General features: G+C 40.0%; 2 protein-coding genes across 3 annotated transcripts in view; one reads left to right on the forward strand and one right to left on the reverse strand.

Annotated features, from left to right (window-relative positions):
* The window catches only part of ANO10 (anoctamin 10), a 118,680-nt gene extending 115,582 nt beyond the window's left edge, over window positions 1–3,098 (forward strand). For both annotated transcript variants that reach the window (XM_003207213.3, XM_031553951.1), the window contains one exon: window positions 1,349–3,098. In XM_003207213.3, coding sequence (XP_003207261.1) covers window positions 1,349–1,384 — 36 coding nt within the window. In that variant the 3' untranslated portion in view covers window positions 1,385–3,098. The remainder of the gene's footprint in view (window positions 1–1,348) is intronic.
* A 4,460-nt stretch (window positions 3,099–7,558) lies between these two features.
* SNRK (SNF related kinase) overlaps window positions 7,559–24,325 on the reverse strand; it is a 38,267-nt gene continuing 21,500 nt past the window's right edge. Inside the window, exons 4-7 of the mRNA XM_003207214.4 lie at window positions 18,733–18,874; window positions 16,402–16,614; window positions 15,021–15,155; window positions 7,559–11,126 (exon numbers count right to left, since the gene is read on the reverse strand). Of these exons, the coding sequence (XP_003207262.1) occupies window positions 9,908–11,126; window positions 15,021–15,155; window positions 16,402–16,614; window positions 18,733–18,874 (1,709 nt within the window). The 3' untranslated portion in view covers window positions 7,559–9,907. The remainder of the gene's footprint in view (window positions 11,127–15,020; window positions 15,156–16,401; window positions 16,615–18,732; window positions 18,875–24,325) is intronic.

The raw sequence follows: 24,325 nt of genomic DNA on the forward strand, positions 1-24,325 counted from the left end.
AAGTTCTCTCTCAGAATAAAAGAAGAGAAAATTAAAAAATTCTTCATCCCTAACTTGGCAAGGAGTTGTGTTGTTGAGCCGTGCCACCCCACATTGCTCACCAAAGTCTCTCTGAGGGGAGCCTGCTGCTGCCAGGGATTGCAAAAAAGCTTTTGGTGTCATGGGAATGATTAAAGTCAAAGTGAAATATTCAGCTTTTGGGGTTCTCACTTTGCTCTGATTCATTTCCTGAAATATGGGAGTGATTGCGTTTAGACTGTTTGTGTCCAGGCTGTGTGTGTCATGGCAGTAAGCAGAGCTATTTTAAGTTTTTCTTCTCACTGAACAATCTGAGAAATGTGTTTGTTCCTTGGACAGCTTTAAAATACACCAGCAGAGGGTCACTGGCTGAGCATTCTAGCCGCAATTTGGGAGGGCCTTCAGAAGTCAGTGGCAATCATTGCACTTCTGACTATTTTTGGCCATATTATCTAGTCCTCAGTAATAGTTGTATGCTTGTTTGTTGCTCTTCCCCAGACTGTGCTGAGCAATGGAGAAATCAGGAAGAAGCATCATCCTTGCCCTATTGTACATTCTGCGCATCGTAGAATGGTTGGGGTTGGAATGGACCCTTTAGGATCAGTCCCCCATTTAATTCCAACAATGCTTAGGATTTGAGAAAATGTTTCTAAAATTGGTGAATTAGGTTTGAATTTGATAAGTCATTAATTGTTCTGTGTCTCCCTTATGTCTTTACATTAGGGATTGAAGTCACTTTAATTAAGGTGCTGTAGTTTTACACAGACATTTATTCAAATAAGAGAATTGGGATGCAGAAGAAGAATCTCTATTCTTGCATTCTACTCAGTTTTGGTTTTTTATATGCTGTTGCCATGGAGAAGCCTATAAATATTTGTATCGCAGATTAATATACTACTTTTATAGGTGGCTTGGAAATGCAGATTAAAAATGGTAACAAAAGTAAGTGTAGGTGGGTTTTACTGTGTGGAGTCATCTTTTGGAATGTTTTTGATACAATTAGGGGTTGACTCTATTTACTGGGCCAAGTATCTGAAATCAAGTACAAGAATAAGAGGAAGAACTTGATCTAACAGTGAACTAACACTTTTATCTCTCCAAAGAATGCATTTAAAACTCTGCACAGTAGACACGTTCTTTTACTGGTAAAGGAATTGCATTTATGTCTTCACAACAAGTATTTGCTATATTAATGAATAATTAATATATTTTAAGTTCCTTTTGTGTCTGAGCTTATCCCATGCAATGAGCATGTTTCTGACATGAAGTTTGGTTTAATTCATCACGCTACCACTGAGTTTATGTGCTTTTTTTCCCTCTTCTCTTGCAGCAAATGAAACTCGCTGCTGAGTCACTGAAGGAGTAAACACAGAGGAACAAAGATGACTACAGCAGTCACACATGGACGTGGGCACTCCTGGAGTCTTCGGTTATGATGCTGTCGAGCTCTGAGTGCACACTATGCTATTCTGTGTTTCTGCAGGTGGCACCTGCTTCTATGATACCTGGTAAATACTCACTGCTTGAAGTTGTGAAAGAGATCATTTCTCCTACTCCTTTCCCCCCCACATGTACACCAGTTTTTGGAGCTGACACTACGCAAAGCAGTCCAGCCTGCACAAGGTCTGGTTGAAGGCTGCCAGACCCACTGCACTTCAACTGAAGGAAAACAGAACTTGAGATAATCATCCCCAAGACACCTGGAGACTTCAGCTGTAACTTTGTGAAAGAAAATAGAAAGAAAAAGGTGGAACAGCACTTCCTTCATTCAGTGCACTGCCTCTGAGCCTATGGCCTGCTTTTGTCCCTTTATGATGATAGTTAACCAGTCCTCTCTTTTATTCAACCGCTGCTGATCAGCTACTTTTTGCACATAGCAAATTAATTTACATTATGTAATGAAATATGATTGTTCCTGACATAACCTGAGAAATACTTAAACATAAATATAAGGTGTGCATTACACATTCCTCTGTGCTGGTTACCAAAATAAGAGTGAGTTAGTCTTTCCCAAAGTCAGGTAAAAGCACTGAGTAGGAAACAGTACTGAGCAGTAACTTACGAAGATTAAGCAGCAGATATTTATGTATTTTTTCATTTACATTTGCTTTTGGCATCACTTCCTTGGGCCTTGAACCACAGTGTTGTAAATATGATACAGCAGTACTCATGTGCCCAGTGAACACACTTCCTCCCCCCCACATTTCACAAAACGGTCATTTTCATAACATTTAATTGCTTTCTGGCAGTTACAGGACCAGAATTTTCTCTAACCATGGGTAATCTACATTCTCCAGCTGTGACCTGTATTTGCAGTAGGTGTACCTTACCTATGCATGACACTCCTGGGGCATGTAGAAAAGTTACCATTGCAGATTTCAGTGTTTTTCTCCTGCTGCCTGATCAGCATGGTTAGTGAGGAACCTGGGGGATGGTTCCTCTTGCGATGTAAGAGCTGCTATGACTGGAGCCTGCTGTCTTCTGCTTGGTACTGCTTTCAGAGTGTGAAGTGGGCAGGTTTGTGATGGCAGCTGCATGGGCTGTCTGTGAAAATGCCCCAGGATTGGCTGGAAAAGGAATCAGGTTGCATCTCAGCTGTAGTCACATGAAAGAAATAAGTAATGGCTTACCCAAAGCTGACTTTGTGCTTGTCTTCACAGTCACTGCATTCTTCCAGTTTTCTGCAGCCTAATAGGAAAATATGTAGTAAGGTTTGGGTACCTGGTGATGTGAGCAACCTCGGCAGCCATCCTTGCCTTGAGCAAATCCATTCACTTCTGCTCAGTATTCTTATGTAGAAGTGGGGATAATAACGTTCCTTGGGTGGATTCTCTGCCTACAGCCAGGTGGTGTGGAGACACTACAACCTCAATAGCATGTGAGTGAGGAGTAAGGCAATCCTTTATGTTAAAGAGAGTAGTTTGTCCTGGAGAACTCACTGTGCAGCAGCTGCAATGCTAAAATCATGATAGAGCATTTCTGGTCCATGGAGAACTATTACCTGGATGGTGCTGTGTTGTATTTTGTCACCGAACTGCTCCTGAAACATGAGAAAGAATAAATAAGGTATTTACTGGTGACTGCCTTTTGCGAGCTGTGTAACGTGTCTGTTCCCAGTCTGAGGAGCTGCATGCCCAAGGCCTGTGGGAGTGGAGGCACTCATGTCTCAGTCTGAAGGGAGAAATCAAGGATGGGTTTGGTTTGGAGGAGGATGCAGTTGGGGTGAAGGGCACATGGGAGTGAATAGCCTGGTCATATCCGGAGAGCGTGAGTTTTACATTGCTCCTTAGCAGCAGCAGCGCAGAAAGCTGTTTTTAAGGAGAAGTGCAATACAAATTAATGGTGATGGAAAAAATTCTCTCCTCAGGTATGGTTTCAGTTGCAGGTCACAGCATGTGGCCCAGGCAGGCTGCTGACCCAGGACCTCTCACTGGCATTGCTGGCCTGCAGCCCCTCCTGCAAACATAAGGACAGTAGAAGAGGAAAAGTTCCCATTTCAGCAGGCAAGCAATTCTGGGTAGTTTAACCTACTCTGATCTGGGGATACTAGGTCTTACCTCTCACTGAGGACTTAAAACATCAGTGCACTACTTCCTTATTCAAGTAAGTGAAGCCAGCAGGCATCCTTTCTTCTACTCCCTGTGCACTCCTTCCTTGGAGTGGCTCTCCCCTGTGTTCCTGTCCAGGAGGTGGAGACTGCAGAGCCTGGTGACTCACAATCAGCCTTGAAGACTGATGGCCTCCTACCTTAGAGAGAATGGGTCTGTGCACCCTGTGACTTGATTTAAAATGGGGTGAGGATGGTATCTGTCATTGCAGATGTGATGCAGGTGATCCTGGCTGAATGTAAGAGAGCTCATCAGCCCTTTGGGCTTGCAGGCCTGCAGCTGAGCTGCACCACTCCCAGGCCTCAGGCACTCCAGCTGAGTGTATGTGGCAGCTGGTGCCTAGGGAGAAAAACAGCTCTGTGCCTCCTTACCTCCTCCAGCCCAGTATTTCTCAAGAGGGAGTAGGAGCAGGAAGATGTTACACAAGAGAAATCAGCTGCTGGGGAGATCTGACATGACATGTCTAAAAGACAAGTGAAACCCTTAAAAAGCCCCAAGTATTTTTTCACAGGCCAATTTTACTGCCTGGAAAAGTCAATGGATTCTTTTTTTTTCCCCCCCATCTAGTGTAGTAAAATTCAATTAGTCACTATTTGTGTTCTCAACTCTTAGAAATTAGTATCTTTTGCAGTACCACACAAATAGGCCAAGGTAAGGTAACCTTTAACAAGCAATTGCAGTTTCAGCCTCAAAAGCATAGTCCCAACCTGTGCATCAGAGCAAGGCAGACTCAAACAGCCACAAAAACATTGCTCCTAAGAAAGGTGTCCTGGCCTTCCCTCAGAACAACGTTCTTCCATGACTTTGATGAGTAACTTGGCTTTAGTCCAACTAGACAAACAAATGAGTCATGCTCACGCTGGCCCAAGTATGGTTATTTAAGATGTTACTACTCAAACACCTTGTACCACAAGCAATAATCTAGCAGTAGTGACAGACAGCTCTGCTCTGATTTACTCATATCAACTGTACCATTGGAAAGGTTGTCATGGTACCCTAGCTGTCATCTGTCATTTTTCAGTCACCTGAGGACATTCCAGCCTGCCATCCAAGTTTGGTATAACTGGCACATTCCTTTATTTGCTCTTGATGAAAGACGTCTGCACATACAAGTTAATAAGTCATGATTGTTTGCCTTCTCTTAAAAACAGGAGGGGAGAGAGGGATTGGTTGCACCTTCCTCTGCTGAGGCACAGGTCTCTGCTGCTACCTCCACATTATGCATTGACCAGACTTCAGGTGTTCCCCAGCAGTGGTCACAGCCACCAAAGCCTATGGGTACATCCTCACAAATAGTTCATAGATCATACACTAGTTGCATACAATTTTGTAGCTTGCTTTAAAAGTAATGCCTCCTATTTTTTTTCCATGGAAACTACAACAGATACAAAGAGTGCAATGACACAATTTGATAGAGCACATTCTCGGCCATAACTCACTTTTTTAAAGGTCACCTCTAGCAGTGCATTTTCACCATGATGAACAAGAACTTGCAAAGCGTGTGCTCATCAAGATCTGCACCAGTGGAGGGGACTCACTAGTGCTGAAACACACCACTAACCCTGCTCAAAACCATGTTTGGTCACCAGAAATGTTCAGCAATCACCAATGAACATCAGTGATTGCCATTATGGAAGAAATCAGTTCTTCCCCTTTGGTTCATACACGCTTCCCTGTCAGATGCCGTTCTATCAGACTTCCCCTCTGCTGCATTTGTCACGCAGCATTTAACAGAATACTGGTGGGAAGGTTCAGCTTCTACTGCTGTACCACCACTGTCCACTCCCTGATGTTGTGGGCCAATGATATAACACAGAAGACAACTTTTGGAGCAAGTAGTACAGGGCCTGTTGAATGCCATCAATCCCTATGTACTGTGTTATGGTCACATGGCATTGAGCATCTCTGGTTATGGTTTTGTTACATCACAGCTAACTCACCAAGCCCTCACTTACCCTGACCTGGAAATCAGTACTTGTGGATTCTTTCAGCTGAGCACAGAGGATTCTGAAGCCCTGGCAGCACCAGTCATCCTCCCATACTGGTAGAGATGGAGCCTGGCACACTGGAATGCCCAGCCTCTCTCTTCTCCCATGAGGTATTGCTTACACAGTTCTTTCCTGAGTCACCAAAGAGGAATCTGTTAGAGTGGTTACATGCACAGACAGATACAGACAGCAATCAGGCACTTGCAGGCAAAACTGGCAGAGCAGTTTGGAAGCACAGGCCAGCTGTGTTGCTTACTGGCTCAGCTACTCCTCCCCTCAACCTGAAATGCTTTTCACAGTACCTTGAAAACAAAGCAAAAAGTGTTGACTTACTCACTACATGTTAAAGCACAGTGGTTTTTAAGTGATGACACTGACAGCTGTGTCTGTATTTCAGTTTAGTCACTGCAGTTGTTCTCAGTTCTGTACTGACATACTTCATTTCAGACCAAATGTTCAGGAGCAGATGTTTACCAGCACACAGCAGTCCAAACACTGCAACATGGGACTCAGTTGTATGCAGTACACTGTGAAGCAGTTGCAGTAAATAAGCAGCATTAGCTACCTGTGATTGCATACATTCAGACAGTGCTGCACCTTATGGCGTGGTTTTGTCTCTTCCATGGATGGTGGGGGGAAAACAGCAGCTTTGTCTTGAGCTTACTTCCTTTCTCTGCACAAAACTAGCAAGCCCTGACACTCGCTTCCCCCACCCCCCCCCACTCTTACTGTTCTGTATTGCAGAGAAGAACAGTTCTGGGCTAAGGCTGGATAAATGGATGTACTGTGCCCTGCTGAAACTTCTGCTCATACTTTTTTTTACAAGCAGGCAGCCTGTTAACTGATCTACAGACATGGCAAACTGATATGCAATCAATTATTTTGCCTAACAAGACAAATCTGAGATAAGTGAAGCACCTTATTTCTAACAGGTCCCAGCAAGGTGGACACGATGTCACTCCCAGCTGTCATGGATGTGTGCATGGCTAAGGCTGGTCTCTAATGAACACACAACAAATATGTTATCTGAGACTTTGAAACCATCTGTGTTCTGTATTGCACAGCTTCCTGATGCAGAGAGAAGAGCACCAGCCAGCTGTCCGAGGTTGGCCAAGAAAGTGAGCAGGACAGGATCATCATCATGAATGGTCTCTAGGTGCTGTAAAGTTCAGTAAACACTCAACTCCTTAGATCATGTTGAAGTTCTGCCTAGGAAATGAACAGCTATGTTCCCCTTTGACATCTGCTCAAGTAGCTTTCTGCTTAATTATGACACCCTATAAGCCCAAATAAGCAATTTATAACTCTGCAAGAGAATAGAACTGGGTTAACAACAAAAAAAAAAAAAACCCAACCTGCAAATAAATTACAACCACACACAAAGGTGCGTGCAAGCTTCCCTTCCTGCTATCTTCTGCTTTTATATATTACTGCATGAGACCCTGAGAGGGTGATGCTGAAGTGACTGTCCAGTATCTGCAGCCAGAATTCATTCCCAGCACACATTGCTCTGAAAGTCAGGCCTGCAGTGCAGGGAGATCAGCAGGGTGTGCACTGCCCTTACACACTGAGCACTGGGAGTAACAAACTGCACTGACATGCACAGCACAGGTTATGCATCAGTCAAGACAGTACTTTTATTAACTGGATTTTCCATGTCTGTCACACATCATGAAGTTTTATACAATGAAAAAGCCAAACACTGCTGGAAGCAATAAGATCAGCTGCTATTTCTGTACCCTCTTAACACACGCACGCACACACACACACAAATTCTTTCTTGGTGAGAAATTTTTATATTTCTGTTTGTTAATTCTGCTTATTTATACTGCTACTTTTAAAATCGTGTGTCAAGATTGTCACATCTTAAATACAGATGAAGTTGCTAGAGGTACATTATTTTATATATAATATATACACACATACAGAAAAATACAAGACTAATTGTTTTTGCACAATATTTAATTTATACACTACTGTAACTATATGCAACTTTTAAAGACAAGTTAAGGGGTACAAGAAACTGTTTACTCGCTCTAAGTAATAGTTTGGTCCAATATTATGTTAATGTAGTGGTTATTCTCGCCCTTCCTTTTACATGACGACAGAATACAACGTACACCACATGCACAGTCATTCACCTATCAACAGATGGATAAAGGACACCACTCAGACTAACAGCTGTACGCCCAGAGGTCAACCAACCGTACACAACTAGTAAGGCTATAATACAACTATGCAGCATAAATGATCAACACTGCTGTTCTAAAGTGAGCACCATATATACATTTGTATATAAAAACATGGGAAACAAAATACACCTGGGGTTAGTTAAAAGGTGCCATTCCAAGGCTGTACATAGTATCAGGAAATAGTATTTACAATGCTTGGAAAAAAGCTGCAACAAATAAGTTTATTGCCAATGCCCTTTATAAACTTTTCCTCCCACTTCGATGTTACGCTCACTGTCCGTGAACCACACATCTTATTTCTGGCCCTTTAGAAGATCCCTGCTCAAAAAACATCAGCAAATATGTTCTATGGCTTCACCCACACATCTCTTCTTGCAGTTTTTCATTTATAAATACCACACTGACTAAACTGCAACTCTCTTAAAACTTACTTAAAAGTAAAATGCTCATCATCGCATCCTTGTTTAGGAAGCAGAACGTGAAATCCCTGGCTAGGCGAGCCAGTAAGGATACCCCGCGCAATTCAGGTTCTCTTAGTAAAGTCTTTTACTAATTGAGAAGAGCTGTCATCAACTGTAGAAATTACAACCAAGTGTAATGCAGTTCTTTGGTGCTCTACTCACTCTACAGCAGACATGAAATACATTGTATTGACCATTCTGCAACGTGACAAGATGCTCAACAGTGTAAACTCCTCTCAGACATCCAACGTCTGGCCAGGGCGCTGCTACATAACACCTCCGGTTTGACTAGCATTGCTCAGAAGACCCAGTGCACAGCATGAAAAAATAAAACATTCTTGCCCTTCCCAAACTAGGAATCCGCAATATATTTTTATCTAGATAATAAAATTCCACGAGTTAACTTATCTTGTCAAATGCACCCACTGGCACACAAATACTCTAAAACAAGACCTCGCCATGGCTATGAGAATCCCAACAGAAAGACAAATAGTTGTAAAATAAATACTTTCCTATATGCTATTTTCACCGATATTAACAAAAAGTATGATTACTGAGGGAAAATAAGGGGCGTATGTATGGGCAAACAGCAGTACTTTAAGTCTTACAAGAGTCTGATTTGATAATGAGAAAAATGTAAGTGACAGGAACTACGTCAACTTGAATCCAATTAAAGGTTTTCCATCCCTTATTGCCTTTTGAAATCTCCAGGAGGCTGGGAGAGGACAGGGAGGAAGGCTCACAAGGTAAAAACCTAAAATATTAAGTGTCATGATATACTAATAACAAAAGTAATTCATACAAATACTTTATTTTCAGTTAGCACGTAAAAACTCAGAAGTAGATTTAATAATTTACCTCTGTTATATTAAAAAAGATTGTCTGCTTGTAATATTAACATATTTCTATGGGAAAAAAAGCTGCCTTACAAATCTACTTGCTTCTTTAAAACAAAAAAAAAACAACCCAACCCAACAATGCAACACAACTGCCTCTAGCAAAACGAGATCTTTTCACTTTGATTTTTGAGCCACAACTTTATCCATTTCATAACTTAAGACAAATAGGTATGGGTTTAAACTCATATTTCAAGATCGCTAATTTTCAGTGCATCTTTGCTTTGTACAAGCCTTGGAACATCTGAAAGCTCCCTGAAGAGTTTTCAGCATCAAAACATTATTGCTTTGGTTCTGTTTCAGACACATAGAAGTATGCCACATATCACAGATTTTAGATATCACAGAAGGTCAGAACAAGAATTAACATTTCACAAGCGAACAAAAGCTCCTCTCTCTCTAGTTTAAGTGCAGAACGTGAAACTTCTAAGTGCTCCATTTACATTAAGATCCAGATAGTCATTTTAATTTAATCCAGATCTTCCATAGTAAAATTATAAACGTAAAAACTACACAATAAAATATTCTGTTTTGTCAAAAAAAATATAATGGCTAGCAGCATGCAAAGACCATGCATTGTCATATCATCAAGCAAACACAAAATTAAAATGTAATAAATAACTGCTCAAAGCCCACTTAAAAATCTTAAGACAACAAAAAGGGGTTCAGTGACAAGGTGTTCACAGCTCTGAACAGGAAGAAAGATGCCGTCAAATAGATCAAGCTATTAAAGTCAGGCTGCTGTCAAATGACATGACAACAACTGGTTTGACTGGAGGTACACAGCAGGCCCTCCTTTGGGTTCCGCTGAATATTCACAGATATCGTCTTTTCACAGAGAGGTAGTTGTAGCACGTTATTTTTCAAGTTCCTGTTCTTTAGCCGTTCCAATTCATTTGCCGTGTCTGATATCTGGTCAGAAAAGAACTTCAGGCTGCCCAACGAAGAAGCCTGGTTGGCACTTCCACTGGAACTTATACACATTTTCCACGATGATTTCTCCTGTACTTTTACACTGGAAAACGTCAGATTGTTTTGAGGATCAATAATGTATTTAGTGCTGCCGTGAATCTGTGAACCCAGGCAAAGGCTCATTAACTTCAGGCTTTCAACCAGTTCCCCTGCACTTCTAGATGATAACTGCATTGAGTTTCCAGATCCAGCGCATCTACGAGTGGAACCTGAAGTGTTGTTGGTGCTGCCACTGGAGTTGCTGGAGGGACTTCCCCCACCTTTGTTGTCACCACCTGGGCTCGTTTTGTCTACTCCTCCATTCGCATTACTTGGTTTGCTTTGTCCACCACCATCTCCTTGGCTGCCAGGTGGCCCCTCGCTACTATCCCGCCTGTGCCAGGAGTAAGTAAACCCACTATCCTTGTCGAGGCGCCTCCTGCTTTCCGAGTCGTCATCACTTGTTTCTGAGCTACTGCAACTAGAGCCACGGCCCTGGCTTTTCCTCCTGTGGTAGCGCTTATGCACTGTGCTAGGCGAAGCGATGTTCATTTTTAACCTGCTGAGCTTTGGGGGTAAGTTCTCGTCCATGTCAAACTCATCATCCGACTCTCCTTCCTCAAAGATCTGATTGAGGACCGGTGCACTCTTTCGTGAAGTAAGTCGGTTTGTAACTGAAGGCTTACGGCGCAGAACAACTTGCGTAGAAAGAGAAATAGGCTTCTTGTCTTCTTCATCCTCCTCTTCGTCTTCTTCTACTCTGAACAAGCACTTCCGGCCGCTCGTAGTGGGTTTTAAGCTCACTGATGGAACTACCGAGAGTGCCGGCCCAGCTAACTCAGGGATCTCTTCTTTCTTTGCTGACTCACCAGCAGCCTTGCTTCTGTGACCATTGAGAACGTTTTCTGCTGTGCGAGCTGGAGACTGAGGAACAGTTGCATGGGAGAGAGGAGAAGCTGTAAGGTCATCCTCCAGGTCCTGGGGTACATCGATTTTTGTTGGCCATGATTGCCTACAGAAGTACAAAAGATAAAAGAAAAGTCGCATCATGGTGACCATGTCAAAACACACAAGCAAGCTTAAGATCTATACAAGAGGAGCTTAAGAACTGCCACAAAGATTGCCTGCTACGTTGTGTATTTGTAAAGGGCGATATTGAGTAACAGAAGAAAACGTTCTCAAGATGTGAATTCCTTTGGAAATGCTGTTACTTGAAAGGAATGTCATACTTACAAAAGCATCGTTTAGAAACGTTGTTGTTTTCTGTCAAAAGGAATCTTAAAAAAAAAAAATCACTACTCAGAAAATGAAGTAAGCAATACAAAGCTTTAAATAATTGCCTTTCCAATACTCTGAAGTAGGCATAGAAACACCACTGCCATGGAGGAGAGATGCGAGGTGGTTCGGGTACAAGGTGAATAAAAGTGGTTTAGAATATTCTTAAGCTTTTGTTACTTTTTTTCCCCAGTACTCTTACTACAAAAATCAGGTTAAAATCAACAAGTGAGGCTGAAAAGCAAAGTCAGAAGGAACATTCTCCTATTTAAGTAAGTTTCATTCAGACTTAAGCTCTGTTCCACAGTATCACCTTTAATTTCAAACATATGCATCAAGATCATACACATTTATTTGACCTTACCTCAACAACAGGAATACTGCAGTTTCATAAATTCAGAATTCAGATTGATTATTCTAGTTTATTAAGCGAAGTTCAAACGGTATGAGTGTCTCAAAATGAATCGAAGTGACAGTTGAGAGTAAATCAGGTTTACCATCAGCAGCTGATGTCTTTTTTCTTCATTGTCTAAGCTGGTAACTAATGATTTATATTTTACTTTACATTTGGGATATATATTGTAATTTTCCCATCATATACACAATAAATTAAGAACAAAGACTGACAGTCCTTTCTCTCTACCTGTATTTTGAAAGTCTGATCCAAAAGAACCACATTCCTTGTACAGAGTAAGAATTTTCTTCTATCTTCTCAAAAAGTTATCTTGAAGTTAAAAGAAGTTTCCTCATCATGTGATTTTACATTAGCTAACATAATCTAGCACAACGCACGAGAAGCGGTGAAAAGAGACTTCTGCTCATGTATGGATGACATTACAAGATACTGCCAACCTTAGTTTGAGGCTTGCCACCAGAAGGGGCTGCAAAACTCTCCAGCCCAAGTAAGAACCAAAGTATGGCTGGAAAGCAGAGAGGAAGCAGAAAAGTTTCAGATCGGGGTGACCACCAACTATTCTCATTGTGTTCAAGTGTTTAGAGTTAATAGATGCATCTGTGTTAGAACTGTATTTGCTCAACATTTCCCTCATCTACCAGTCTGGTCACCCAGTTGTAGATGGAGATGAGGTTGGTGAAACACAACCTGCCTTTCATGAACCTGTGCTGGCTGGGCCTGATCCCGTGGAAGCCACGCACATGTCATGTGATCTCACCAAGCTGTTTTGTTCTGTAATTTTCCCTGGTACTGAAGTCAGGCTGACAGGCCTGTGGTTCCCTGGATCCTCCTTATGGCCCTTTTTGTAGATGGAAGTCACATCAGCAAGCCTCCAATACTATGTGTATCTCACATAGTAGCTCACGTTTACCTCCCTGTCTTCCTCCACATTGTGTCCAGTAGGTCCAAAGTGAGTGGGCAGAAGGAAAACTCCGAATTGTGAGTTATTCATGTTTAATATATATAATATTATATATACATCTTCTAAACTCTCAAGATGAAATTAATGCATCACTGTTGTCCTTTCGGTAAGATCACTCTAGATACTTTCCATTTAGAACCATCATGGAGAAGAGTAACTTGAATGCTACCTGAAATTATTAATGGCAAGAGTTCATCAATTACTGTGGATCTGCTTGTCATGCAAAGAAAATTCACGCTATTAACACAGACTTTAACTATTCTATTCAATATTATAAAATCACACCAAGATTCAGATTCAATAAATCTGTGTCACAGTTCCTCATCTAACTGGAGTAGCTGTTTTACGGAAAAAACAATACTGATACAAAGAAAAAAACAATTTAAAAGCAGATTTTGTAGGTTTAGAACTCATTTGAACTCCCAAGTTTTCCTCTAATTTGTTTTATAGCTAATACTTACTATTAGACACATTTGATGTTCTAATTGGATTTCTAGTAAGAGATTGATGAACATAAGAGGACAGAGAGAAGTGCTAAGCAAAAGGCATACAGTACTGACCTTGAAAAGAGGTAAGCTCTGTAACACCAAGCCTTAGCCCACTTAAGTTTCTGTAGATTAAAACCTGTATTTGCTTGCAACAATAATTCTTCTAAAGCACTTGTCACCATGCCACATCAGATAATGTTTCTTACGTGAGCAGACAGAGAGATGACCCTTCTGTGCAGCAACTTGATTTCAGTCTAATCTAGCTCACAATCTCCAGACAACAAAGATGTTGATAATAGCCACTGTAAGATTCTGAAACAACTTGTTATTCAGATAGATGGAAGGATATTCAGAAGTGATTCATCTAAGTCCTCAAAAATTTCAGCCTAAATCCAAGGTAACAATCAAGGCAGATGATGCATCTAGAACCTGTTTTTCACTGTGCTTACCTTTAATTTGTAACAAGCATCTTTGTGTTTGTTTTTTTTAAAAGATTGAATTTGAGATGATAGTACCTTCTATCAATTAGTCCAAGTAAAATATAGACATGCAGCAGAAGGGAATCATAGTATTCATGCTCTTCTTCCACTCTTACATGATTTTCATTGCATGAAAGCTGCACAAAAAGCCCTCTAGCATGAATGACCAGTCTTGTCTTTTCCTTGCTACATTAACAAACCTGAAGGTAAGTAGCAACTGAAGCATTTAGTGTTCTTCTCTCACTAAGAGATTAGCTACCAACAACTGCTATTATTGCTAACAGTAGTTACCAATAACATTTTACCTAAGTCATTAAGGCAACTTTCTGAAAAGACTGGAAATCAGAGGGCAGAAATTAATGGGAAAGCCTCAGTACCACCTCCATCTTCACTGGAAAGATTGTCAAGATGGGCCAATGATGATTTTTCTTAACAGCAGAAGGTTTCTTGTTGTATTCTAACTCTTAGCAAAATAAAAAGAAAGCATTCAAGAAACTTAACTGTTCAAAACTCATATGCCCCAGAATCAATGTGCAACTGGAAACTATTCACTACTTAAGCATATGCTTCTGTAACTGAAAATGTGATGCTTTGATAGTGGCCTGCACAGCAAGTGGACTGGTTGAACGCATCAATACTGATTACATGGCAGAATTCTCCTCTCCCCCCTTTGCTTTATTGCCTGTCAACAAACTGAAACTCCATGGTGCTTTAATAGTTTTTGTCAAACTAAGAATTCTATGGCAGTAATTTTAAATGGATGACTGAAGTTTTCAACCATTTTCCTTACATAACAGCCATATCAAACTAACTGTATTAAAAAGAACAGAACAACCTGAAGAAATATGCTCAAATCCTGATTTAGAGAACCAAAAGCTAACAACTACTCCTTAACATCAAATTCAGAGTAATTTCTCATCTGTAAGTAATTCTCCATCCCATTAAGGACAATGCAACTGATTTTTTTTTTTCTCCAAGGATATTACACAAACTTTCTAAGAGGACCTGAAGGTCAACAAACATGTCTGTTCCCAGCAGGTATGAAAATCTATTCCTTCACATACAGACTTCAGATTCTTTACTCATCTTCTAAAAACAGTAGAAATTGAGAATATTGGTAACTGATTTGTGAACAGCTTCTCAATTGCCACAGCACTTTATTTGAACCCACTTAAAACTGGCAGTAAAAAAGCACATTACAGCTTTATAAAAAGTAGTACTTGAACAATTCAATAAGACACTAAATTTAAAAAGGAAGAAAAAGAAATTCACCTTCTCCAATTCTTACCTGAACTGCGCTTTGATGTTGCTAGGGCTTGCAGATCTGGTCTGAATTTCTTTCTCCTGTTTTTCTCGCAGAATCCTCTCAGCCAATAAGAAGTACGTAGCAGTGATGTGATTGTATTTGTTAGTTTCCAGTGCCCTAGGGAAAATAGAACACGAAATAAACCATACATCAGTGGCTTCTAAGAACTGGACACGCAGTTTGCACATCTTGCTGTATTTCTTAGGAACAACATCTAGAAAACACAACTGTGTCTTTTCGATACCCTGACAATTGTGTCTTGGTCTTCCTAAAAATGAAGAGCCAACAGGTCTAGTCAATTCACTTTAGGTGAATGAGAATATTTTTAGAGTACCATTCAAAAAGAAATTAATTCTTCCTTTGTTGACCATATTAGAGTTCCAATACTCATTTATGTAGCAACCAGATGAAAAACTTCCATTATCTTACAGATGTCACATTAACTTCACAATAAAATTTTACTTCTAATCCCAACATAAGGAACACCAGCAGCTAAAAACTTAAGTAGTGACCCTGCTATTTTATTATCTTTTATTTTTCTCCCCCTCCCCCCAGTGTTAAGGTTTTAAGAGTTTTTTCCAGGTCAAAATAGAAAAAAACAGGAACAAATAGAAAAAAACAGCTACACTCTCTTTCGATGCATTGAATATTGTGATGACTTGGGGTTTTTAATCTGTTAGAAGAACTATGCAGATTTCTAGTATGCTCACTCAGTGGCAATGAGTGTGTTGCATTTTACATTATACAGATTTTGCATTATGCAGATATAAGAAATAGTACTTTGAATTACAAAGATCCATGTATATGCAAGCATACTAAAAGAAAAATGTTAGAATGACCTGGGCTGAAAAGGACCTCAAAGATCATCTAGTTTCAACCCTCCTGCCGTAGGCACAGTCAATTTCTGGAGTACATGAAAATATGTGAAAAATTAAAATAGGTGAATATAAATTGAAAGTCATAACGCAGCATCTACTAGAAGACTTAAGGAACATTCAGCTTCAACTCAACATTGAAGGTAAACTTCAATTTATCACCTCTACATATGCATGAGGACAGTATATAACTAGTATAGATAGGTAGCACAAGTCAAAGCATGGATTTCAAAGCAAATTTTCTCAAGATTGCAAAGTGTTGCAGGAAACAAACACTGTTCCAAAACACCTCCTTGAAGTTTTGCCTAAGGCTGGATCCATGTCAGTACTTCTCATCCTAGAATGCTCTCAGAGAGCAAGACTGTAACACTTCGTTTGATAACTGAATGGCTTGACATTTAAACACTGAAACATCCAGGTTACCATGACAGTCTTCTATCTCATACAGTGGCACAAACTGAACTTTATACAGGAGACTGAGAACTTACTCCACTATAGTATCTCGGTCTGCAATGTCACCAAGAACCATACGCTGTATTATACTGTTGTGTTCCTCCTCGGACAGATTTTTGTATGACACAAGAGGAATGTTGTACTTTGTTGCAGGAGAAGGGTCAACTCCTTGGAGCCACGCATGGTTTTCAATCTCTTCCAAAGATGCCCTTCGCTTCGGATCTCTCTGCAACATCCGTGTAATCAGACTGTGAATAAAAAACAGATCTAAACAAAATGCACTTGCATGTTTAAAAGACAACCATTCTAACAGCAGCACTGGAAAGAACTTTGCTGTCAGCCCAAATAGGTCCTCAGAAATCTCTATGTAAGCAGTGTGGTAAGAAATTATTCTCAAACATGTTCCAAATATTGCTGAGCTGAAACTATTTATTTATTAAAAACTACAAATACCATAAGCACTACAGTTTCCATTTGCTATGCTTAGATTCTTAACATCTGATTTACTGTTTGTTGTTTTTTTTAAATAAGTTTATATGGCAGCTGTGACAGATGGCCTGCAGGCTGGTCTGTACAATAATAGAAATATAATTTTCTACTGTTGCTGCTGTCAACAAGATTGGGGAATGGCAAAATAAGCAGAAATGTTATATTCTGAGATCGCCTATAAAACATTTGATTCTTCTGTATCTGTGACAGTGATCTCTTCCACCCTTAAAAACAACATCTAGGATGAAATAACAAACATACTAGCAGGTTGACGCTGAACATTTGCAAGTTCTGGTAGGGCAGTACATAGATTCCTAAAGTAAACAGAAAAAGATGACTGTCATCTCTTGTGGACTCTGTCTCTAGTGGGAAGTTAGCCAGGTAAGATGTCACTTGTATTACTATTTGAACATACACAGAACTGGGCAACTCATCTGACTCTTTTTAATGCCCTAGTAAAACATCAGCAGTAAGGTAGTAAAGTGCATCATAAATGCACCACAAGTACCCTCCTGCTTCAGGCTTTCTTATGCATCCCAAAACATCAAGAATGTTTTCACTTAAAGCAGATGGTTTAGGCAGTCTCAGAGCCATTTCCCTAAGTAAACCTAACCTTCAGAGCACTTAGGTATCTGGCAATACATCAAAGAAGTGCCACATGCAGAAAGCAGATCTACTTGGGCCTTTAAGCAAATTAACATTAGCCAGTATATTAAGCAAAAGGATTCAAAAAACAGGAAATTTCATGGCCCAAGTACCACACGCAACATCTCACAAGATTCACTGGAGGCATTCAAGGCCAGGCTGGATGTGGCTCTGGTCTGGTGGCTGGCAACCCTGCACATAGCAGGGGGGTTGAAACTCAATGATCATTGTGGTCCTTTTCAACCCAGGCCATTCTATGATCCTTTCTGACAGAATTCACTAATAAGAGCTTTTAAACTCTTCCCCTTTGGTATTTTAAACTTCTCGTATGCAAGTCTCTTTAAGTTACTGAGAGCCCTGATAGGAGCTTTTCCATGATACTAGAAATGCTAGACACTGTAAGGCATGAAAACTTGTTATCACATTGTGTTATGCATTCCTGGACTGCACAGGTTAGGAGAGTAATGGTCATTTTGACCACAGTTATAATAAATCTCCTTCTCTGTCAAGGAACAGAATCTTAGATGTTCCTCTAGTCTTATGACTCTGACATATAGTAAAAGGACTGATGATGTCATTAATTCATCTTTACTGTACGGGCCAATATTGGAACGTATAATAAAAAAAGCAGCAGTGAATACTGCAGAAAAGCATCACATCAAAATGAGTCATGATTTTCAAGCAGCATATGGCATTTTGCAGATAGATGATTTTTCTCCTGTGATTGCCTAGAATGTTGGAGTTTCCATTTCAGTAGGAGATAAGCAAAGTATGCTGTGATATGCTTGGGCTTTTACACCTTGTATTCTGAACTGGAATCTAGAGAGATCATTACCTTTTTCACTCCTGCCACAAAGTACTCTGAGCAAGAATGGTGGCCAAAGCCAGCCAAGCCCTGAGCATCTTCTCTAATCATTTATAAAATGGATGACAGATGAATAAAGATACAATTTCTCAAACATGTGGGAAAAGCCTACTGGCAAAAAAAAATAAAATCATAGGATTAACCTTTACTAAGAACAGGTATAGGAAATAAAAAGATGCTATACTGCTGCCTAAGATACTCAGTCGACATGAGAAAATACTAAGAACTAAGGAAGAACACAAGCAGTAGGTACAGTATTTTAGTAGCTGGCAAAGAATATTTCCACACTAATAAATTGCACGAGGACTCTCAGAGGTAGTGAAAATCCACTTCTATAACGCTTTCAATTCTTGGGTACTCTACTTACTCTTTACATTCTTTGGACACGTGAGGTGGCACTGTGTATTTGCAGTCCATTATCATAGTCAGAGTTTCACTGTCATTTGCTTCTTGAAATGGTGGTTGTCCACATACCAACATAAAGAGGATGACCCCCAAACTCCATATATCTGTAAACATATAATTCATGTTTTAAAGTAATTGTTGAAAAAGTAGACATTATTACCATCAAAACTGATGTATTATTGAGATGCATCCCGAGTTCACTACTGTACTCTCAATTATCAGCGTTCCTTACAGAGTTTGCAATTCCACTGAAATACAGCAGTTCCACAGACTGACAGTTTTTATAGCTTATGAGAGGAAAAAAAATAATGAGAATTCAATACTTCAACAATGAAAAGTATTGAGACATCACATCTTTGACAGCAAAGCATCATTTAAAGCTGAAGATAATCCGGTCACTCAAAAGATAAGAATTTATTACACTTTCATTCATAGGTAGGCACAGATTATTACTGGAGATGTGTATTCAAAGCATTTCCTTTCTAACAGACTAGTGCAAACTATTCTCAATCTTATTTGTTACCCAATGCAGTAAGAAATTCTAAAAGTCACTTACAACAATGAATCAGATATTTGTTTTTCCTTCAGTAGCAGTGACTTTAAAAAAGTTATTTGTTAATGCTAAGTAATGAATTAAATTGTCTCTGTAAAGCTGTTGTCTTACACATTAAGGACCAATCATTAAGACGTGAGTGTTCCGGTTGTCTTGCTTGCCTGGTTGGTTTTAGATATCTATTGAACATCTAATGAAGTTATCAGCGATCTCTACTAGGCTATGCAAATTTTCTTTCCTTCCAATTCTTCTTTTGTTTAATTCCAAAACCGTTTAACAATTTCCTTGGTCCCCAATGAAATGACAAGCCTAGGATGAAAAAGAAGCACTTCTAGGTATGAAGCACTTTTGTTGGTTTCTACTTACTGGAAAGGCTAAAATTTACTTCAATTCTTCATAAAGCTTGCCTAGAAAAAAAGCATTTCAGGTATCTCACTGCATTCAATGCAGGAAATTGAGACTTTGAGAAAGATGGCACGCTGCCTGAAATTTAAGCAACAAAAAATAATCAAATGTACACAATATATTTAGAAGGCTCTTCAACTTCAGGTGTAACTTCACACTATGGAAATCCCAGCAGCAGTTTTGGGCCTCGTACCTCAGCATTTCAGAGGTCCGCACAGTAAAACCAAGCAAGCAGCAGAACCGAGATAAGTGAAGAGGCAGAAAGCTCCTGAGGGAAGAGCAGCTGGCAGCAGCCGTGGGAAGCAGAGCACACAGCTCTGTCCTGGAGGAGCTGGGAGGGAACCACACTGTTAGCTGTCCAACTGCAGCTGGCTTTCTGCGGCCTGCACAAATACCTGATGTGCATTTAAAGCTGAAGGATGGCTACGGTTTTGTTTAAGAATGTAAATCACACACATTCATCCCTAGCACAATTATTCATTTGGATAGTTACAACACATTCTTCGTATGGTTTAGCTGAGAGAGAAAAAGACACGCTACAGGGTAATTTTCTTCAGAGCTCTAATTTGTACGAAGTGTATGCTATTAACTCCAACAATTATTTGATTTCTGTTATGCTACTTTAGGGCCTCAATCCTGTATGTGCTGAGCACCCGGAGGCCAGCTCGCCAAGCCATGGAGATCTGCAAATTCAACTTCATTGATCACACTGCAAAGTCAGTAAGTGCACTAAGTGCTTTACTACACTTCGCCAGCCCGATGCCAGAAAGCTGCACGGTTTGGAATGCTGAGACTGAAAAAAAAGCCTCACAAGACAGAGGCTATTTTACCTGAAGGTACATCTTGACTACTGTAAAGGTGCTTGCATCTTCCTGCTTAGTCTGAAAGGAGCCTAAAGTCTCTGGTGCATCAGCCATCTCCCACCAAGCAACAGGTATCAAAACCTCATTTCTGCAGGCATATGGAATACGTAGCATCACACATTTCTGTTAACTGCCATCTTCTGTATGTTGGTGCCCTTCCTCGATTTCTAGCCTTCCCTAAGGAATCTGTTTTGCAATACATTCTATGTTGTGTTGTCAGTATTCTGTTCAGTGCCTCCCAATAAAATGCTCAGTGTCTCCTTCCAGCAGGAAGCATTTCAGGAGGCACCACAGAGCATCCATAATTACAGATAAATTATGTTTGCCGTAATAAAATTACATTGGCTAAGTTTAAGCCAAGAAAAAAAACACTGAAGAGGAGAGTGAAATAATTAAACCATAAATTAAAAATGAGCAGGCAAAAAGCTAGAACAGACGATTCCAAGAAACCGAGCTTAAAATATCAGAAAAGTCCCAGGAAGAGGACAAAAATAGCAGTGAGACAACAATTAAAGTTCCACAGAACCACACACAGAGGGAACTGCAGCCAACTTCCAAGTGGCTCAGCTCACAGTGAGTACATACTGAGCACCCCTGAGTATTTTCCTTTAGACAGCAAGGTCTATAACCCACGTTCTGCTCAGCACACAGAACAGTGACACAGCATACTGTGCACCAGCTGTGTGGTTGGTTTTCATTGGATATATACTTTCTAAAATTTCGGTTTGGAAGGATACGTGATGATAAATACTGCTTAAGTAACTTCTGGAGAATTAAAATATGTATGTACAGGTACTTGCAAAGAATCAAAAAGTCTAGAAGCAGAATTGAATTCATTCTCTATATGCAAAGAAATAACTGTTTAGATGCTGTACCAAGAGCCGTGGTTTAGTGGGAAATATTGGCCAGAGGTGGATGGTTGGACTGGGTGATCTTAGAAGATTTTTCCAACTTTGGAGATTCTATGATTCTGTGTAGGCAAAACTTATGCTTTCTCCTAACAAATACATATTTTGTTATCTGCATCAGACACTCATCTATTGTGGCCAAGAAGTGGCCATGTGCAGAGTCAATTGCATAACTTTTGCACACAACTTATTTTTATAGCTGTGGCCAAAGAACTTCATTGCATCTATACTCATGGCTACTAAAATGACTCTGGTATCAGGAATAGCTTAGACATGCTTAAGCAGATCCAAAAGTACACTAATAACAAGGAAGAAGAGAATGCAGTGAAATAGCATGCCTAAATAATTCTAATCTCCATGTGGAAAGACTCAATGTGTTCCCTCCTTATTTTTGCACAGACTTTAAGCCACATCAAACACCACCTTGAGGTCACCTTCACAAGCTCTCCAGCATCACATTATAGAAAGCATCTCTCCTCAGCTACAGAAGCAGAGCTAAGTGCCTGGATGGCTGCAAATGTATTGAGAAGATATCTTCAAGAGTTCTGCCCCTGCACAGGCAGTCTCTTAAATAAGATGTCCTAGCCTGTTCTCTGCATCAGTTTAACTAGATGCAGTTACTTCTTTGAAACACTACATGCAACTACAGCCAAACCAACCAACCACTTTAAAGAATGAAGCAACATGTTTAATAAGGTTCTCTTTCTGGTCTACTGCACGTTGTTATCATGTCAGAGACACAATGGGAAGCATACAGGTTGCTGTAGCTCCACTATCTGGAGCGCATATCTGGAAAAGGATTTAGGGTTTTGATTCTTTTGCTAAGAGACACTGACAATGTATTTAGTGAATCTTCCTGCAGCATTTGTCCTATTCAGAAACAGCCTGAGCTCAGACTACAGATCTTGAACAGATTGACGCAGAAGTTTAATTCATATTCTTTTCTGACTGTAAAAATAGAGGGCTGGCCACTCTGTCTTCTGCCACACAGTATTTCAGGCAACGTTCTATAGATCTTATTAAAAAACTTGATCTCAGTAATCATTAGTCACAATAATGAGAAGTGCTAATAGCAGGTGGAGGGAGGTGATTCTTTAAGGCCTAAGCCGAACTCAGCACATTAAGTACCTCACTGCATCCACAGCTTCCTTTTGCCCATCTAGAACAGCACAAGGCAGGTGTTTATTCAAGAAAAGCAAGAACTATAATAGTTTTGATAGCACGAACATACTGAACTTCAATGCTCCATTTGAACCAGCACAGGGTTGTATCCCTGCTGCGAAGTCACCATTAGTGTAAAAAGGATGATTTCAAGTGTGAAGGAAGTGGTAAAAAACTGCTAGAAAACAGGAAATGTAGAACTAAGTTTCAAAGCACGTTCGTTTGCAACACACAAACCTTGCAATAGCAAGGGAAGCACAGAAATGCTTTGTAAAGAACTGGACTATTCAACGGTATTTCAAACTATCCCACGTATTCAGACAAACGCTGCATGCAACCCCAAACAAAGTAGTGTAATAGCAGTATCTTGTTATTACAACATAACACTGGATTTAATTGAACAATAGGATTTTTACTGGTAGATCTCCCTACATTTACGTTTCCTGAAAAGACAAAAGAAATTCCTGCACGTTCAGCAGTATTGCAAGAGTTTTATGTCTTAAAGCCACTTACAGCTGAAGGTTAGAAATCTTAACTGCAAGTATCTCTTTTAAAGTTAAATGAGCCCATTACCATCCCAACACACAATTAAGTTTGAATGTTTTATTTTCCTCATTTTCAGCGTGACTCAATATTAAAGATTTAGAAACCTTCAATGCATTCAATTCCAAAATATGATTAAATCCCATCAAATTTTAGAAGATTCAGAATATATTTGATCTTTGAGAAATACTACCATTTATAATTCATCTTAAGCCATTCAAGAAATGCAAAAAAACATAAATGTGTTTTCTACTTTTTTTCTACTGGAGATCCATAGATGAATTTTTTTTCTCTCAACTTCAGAAAACACAGCACAAACTTTAGGAAAGAATGGAAATGCTTTCTTCTTTTAGAGATATGGGCTTTTGGTCTCCCACTTAGTGTAGTACCATATCACATTTTGGAAAACTGTTTCCAAAACAGTACCATTTAGTTAAGAATTTGAGGACTGATTGTGTTTGAGACATTACTAAGATCAGAATTAGAGGTTATTTTATTACAGAGTCTGTTTACAGCATATTAACATTTCCCCACACAACAGAAATGTTCTCCGCCATATTGTTTTCTGTTGCAGTAATCAGAGCTGTTCTATTTTGTATTTCAACAATTATGAGAAAACTTATCCGTTCTCTGGATCCTAAGGAAGATGGAGATTGAGATGAACTCAACTGACTGAATGCCACTATGAAGACTTACTATTACATGCTGTCCTTTCTCATGCTGTACCCTGCTACTGCTGATTTCTGCTCTGCTACACACTGCAGGTGTAGCAAAAGCAGATTAGTTCCTTCTGCCAGGGAGACCACTTCCACTTGCAGAGCAGGCAACGCATCCCGATCCTTACTCCTAAACCTCCAGGAGTGTTCTTGTACTTTTACAAAAGGGAGAAACATCAAAACTGAGTGAAAGCTTCAGTCAAGGCTCAGTGCTCTGCTTTGTCAGAGGCATCAGCTTTGCCAAGGCAGCTATATGTACAGATTGGAAAGATGTTGTGGCAGCAGTGAAATAAGGGCCTGACATCTCAGTACAGCAAGGTATCCAGAAAGAACACCTCTTATTAGACCAGCTAATAACTGGGGAAAGGGGGAAGAAAAATAACTGCAAAGTTTTCAGGTACAGAAT

Source organism: Meleagris gallopavo, chromosome 6 (assembly GCF_000146605.3).
Source record: "Meleagris gallopavo isolate NT-WF06-2002-E0010 breed Aviagen turkey brand Nicholas breeding stock chromosome 6, Turkey_5.1, whole genome shotgun sequence".
NCBI lineage: Eukaryota > Metazoa > Chordata > Aves > Galliformes > Phasianidae > Meleagris > Meleagris gallopavo.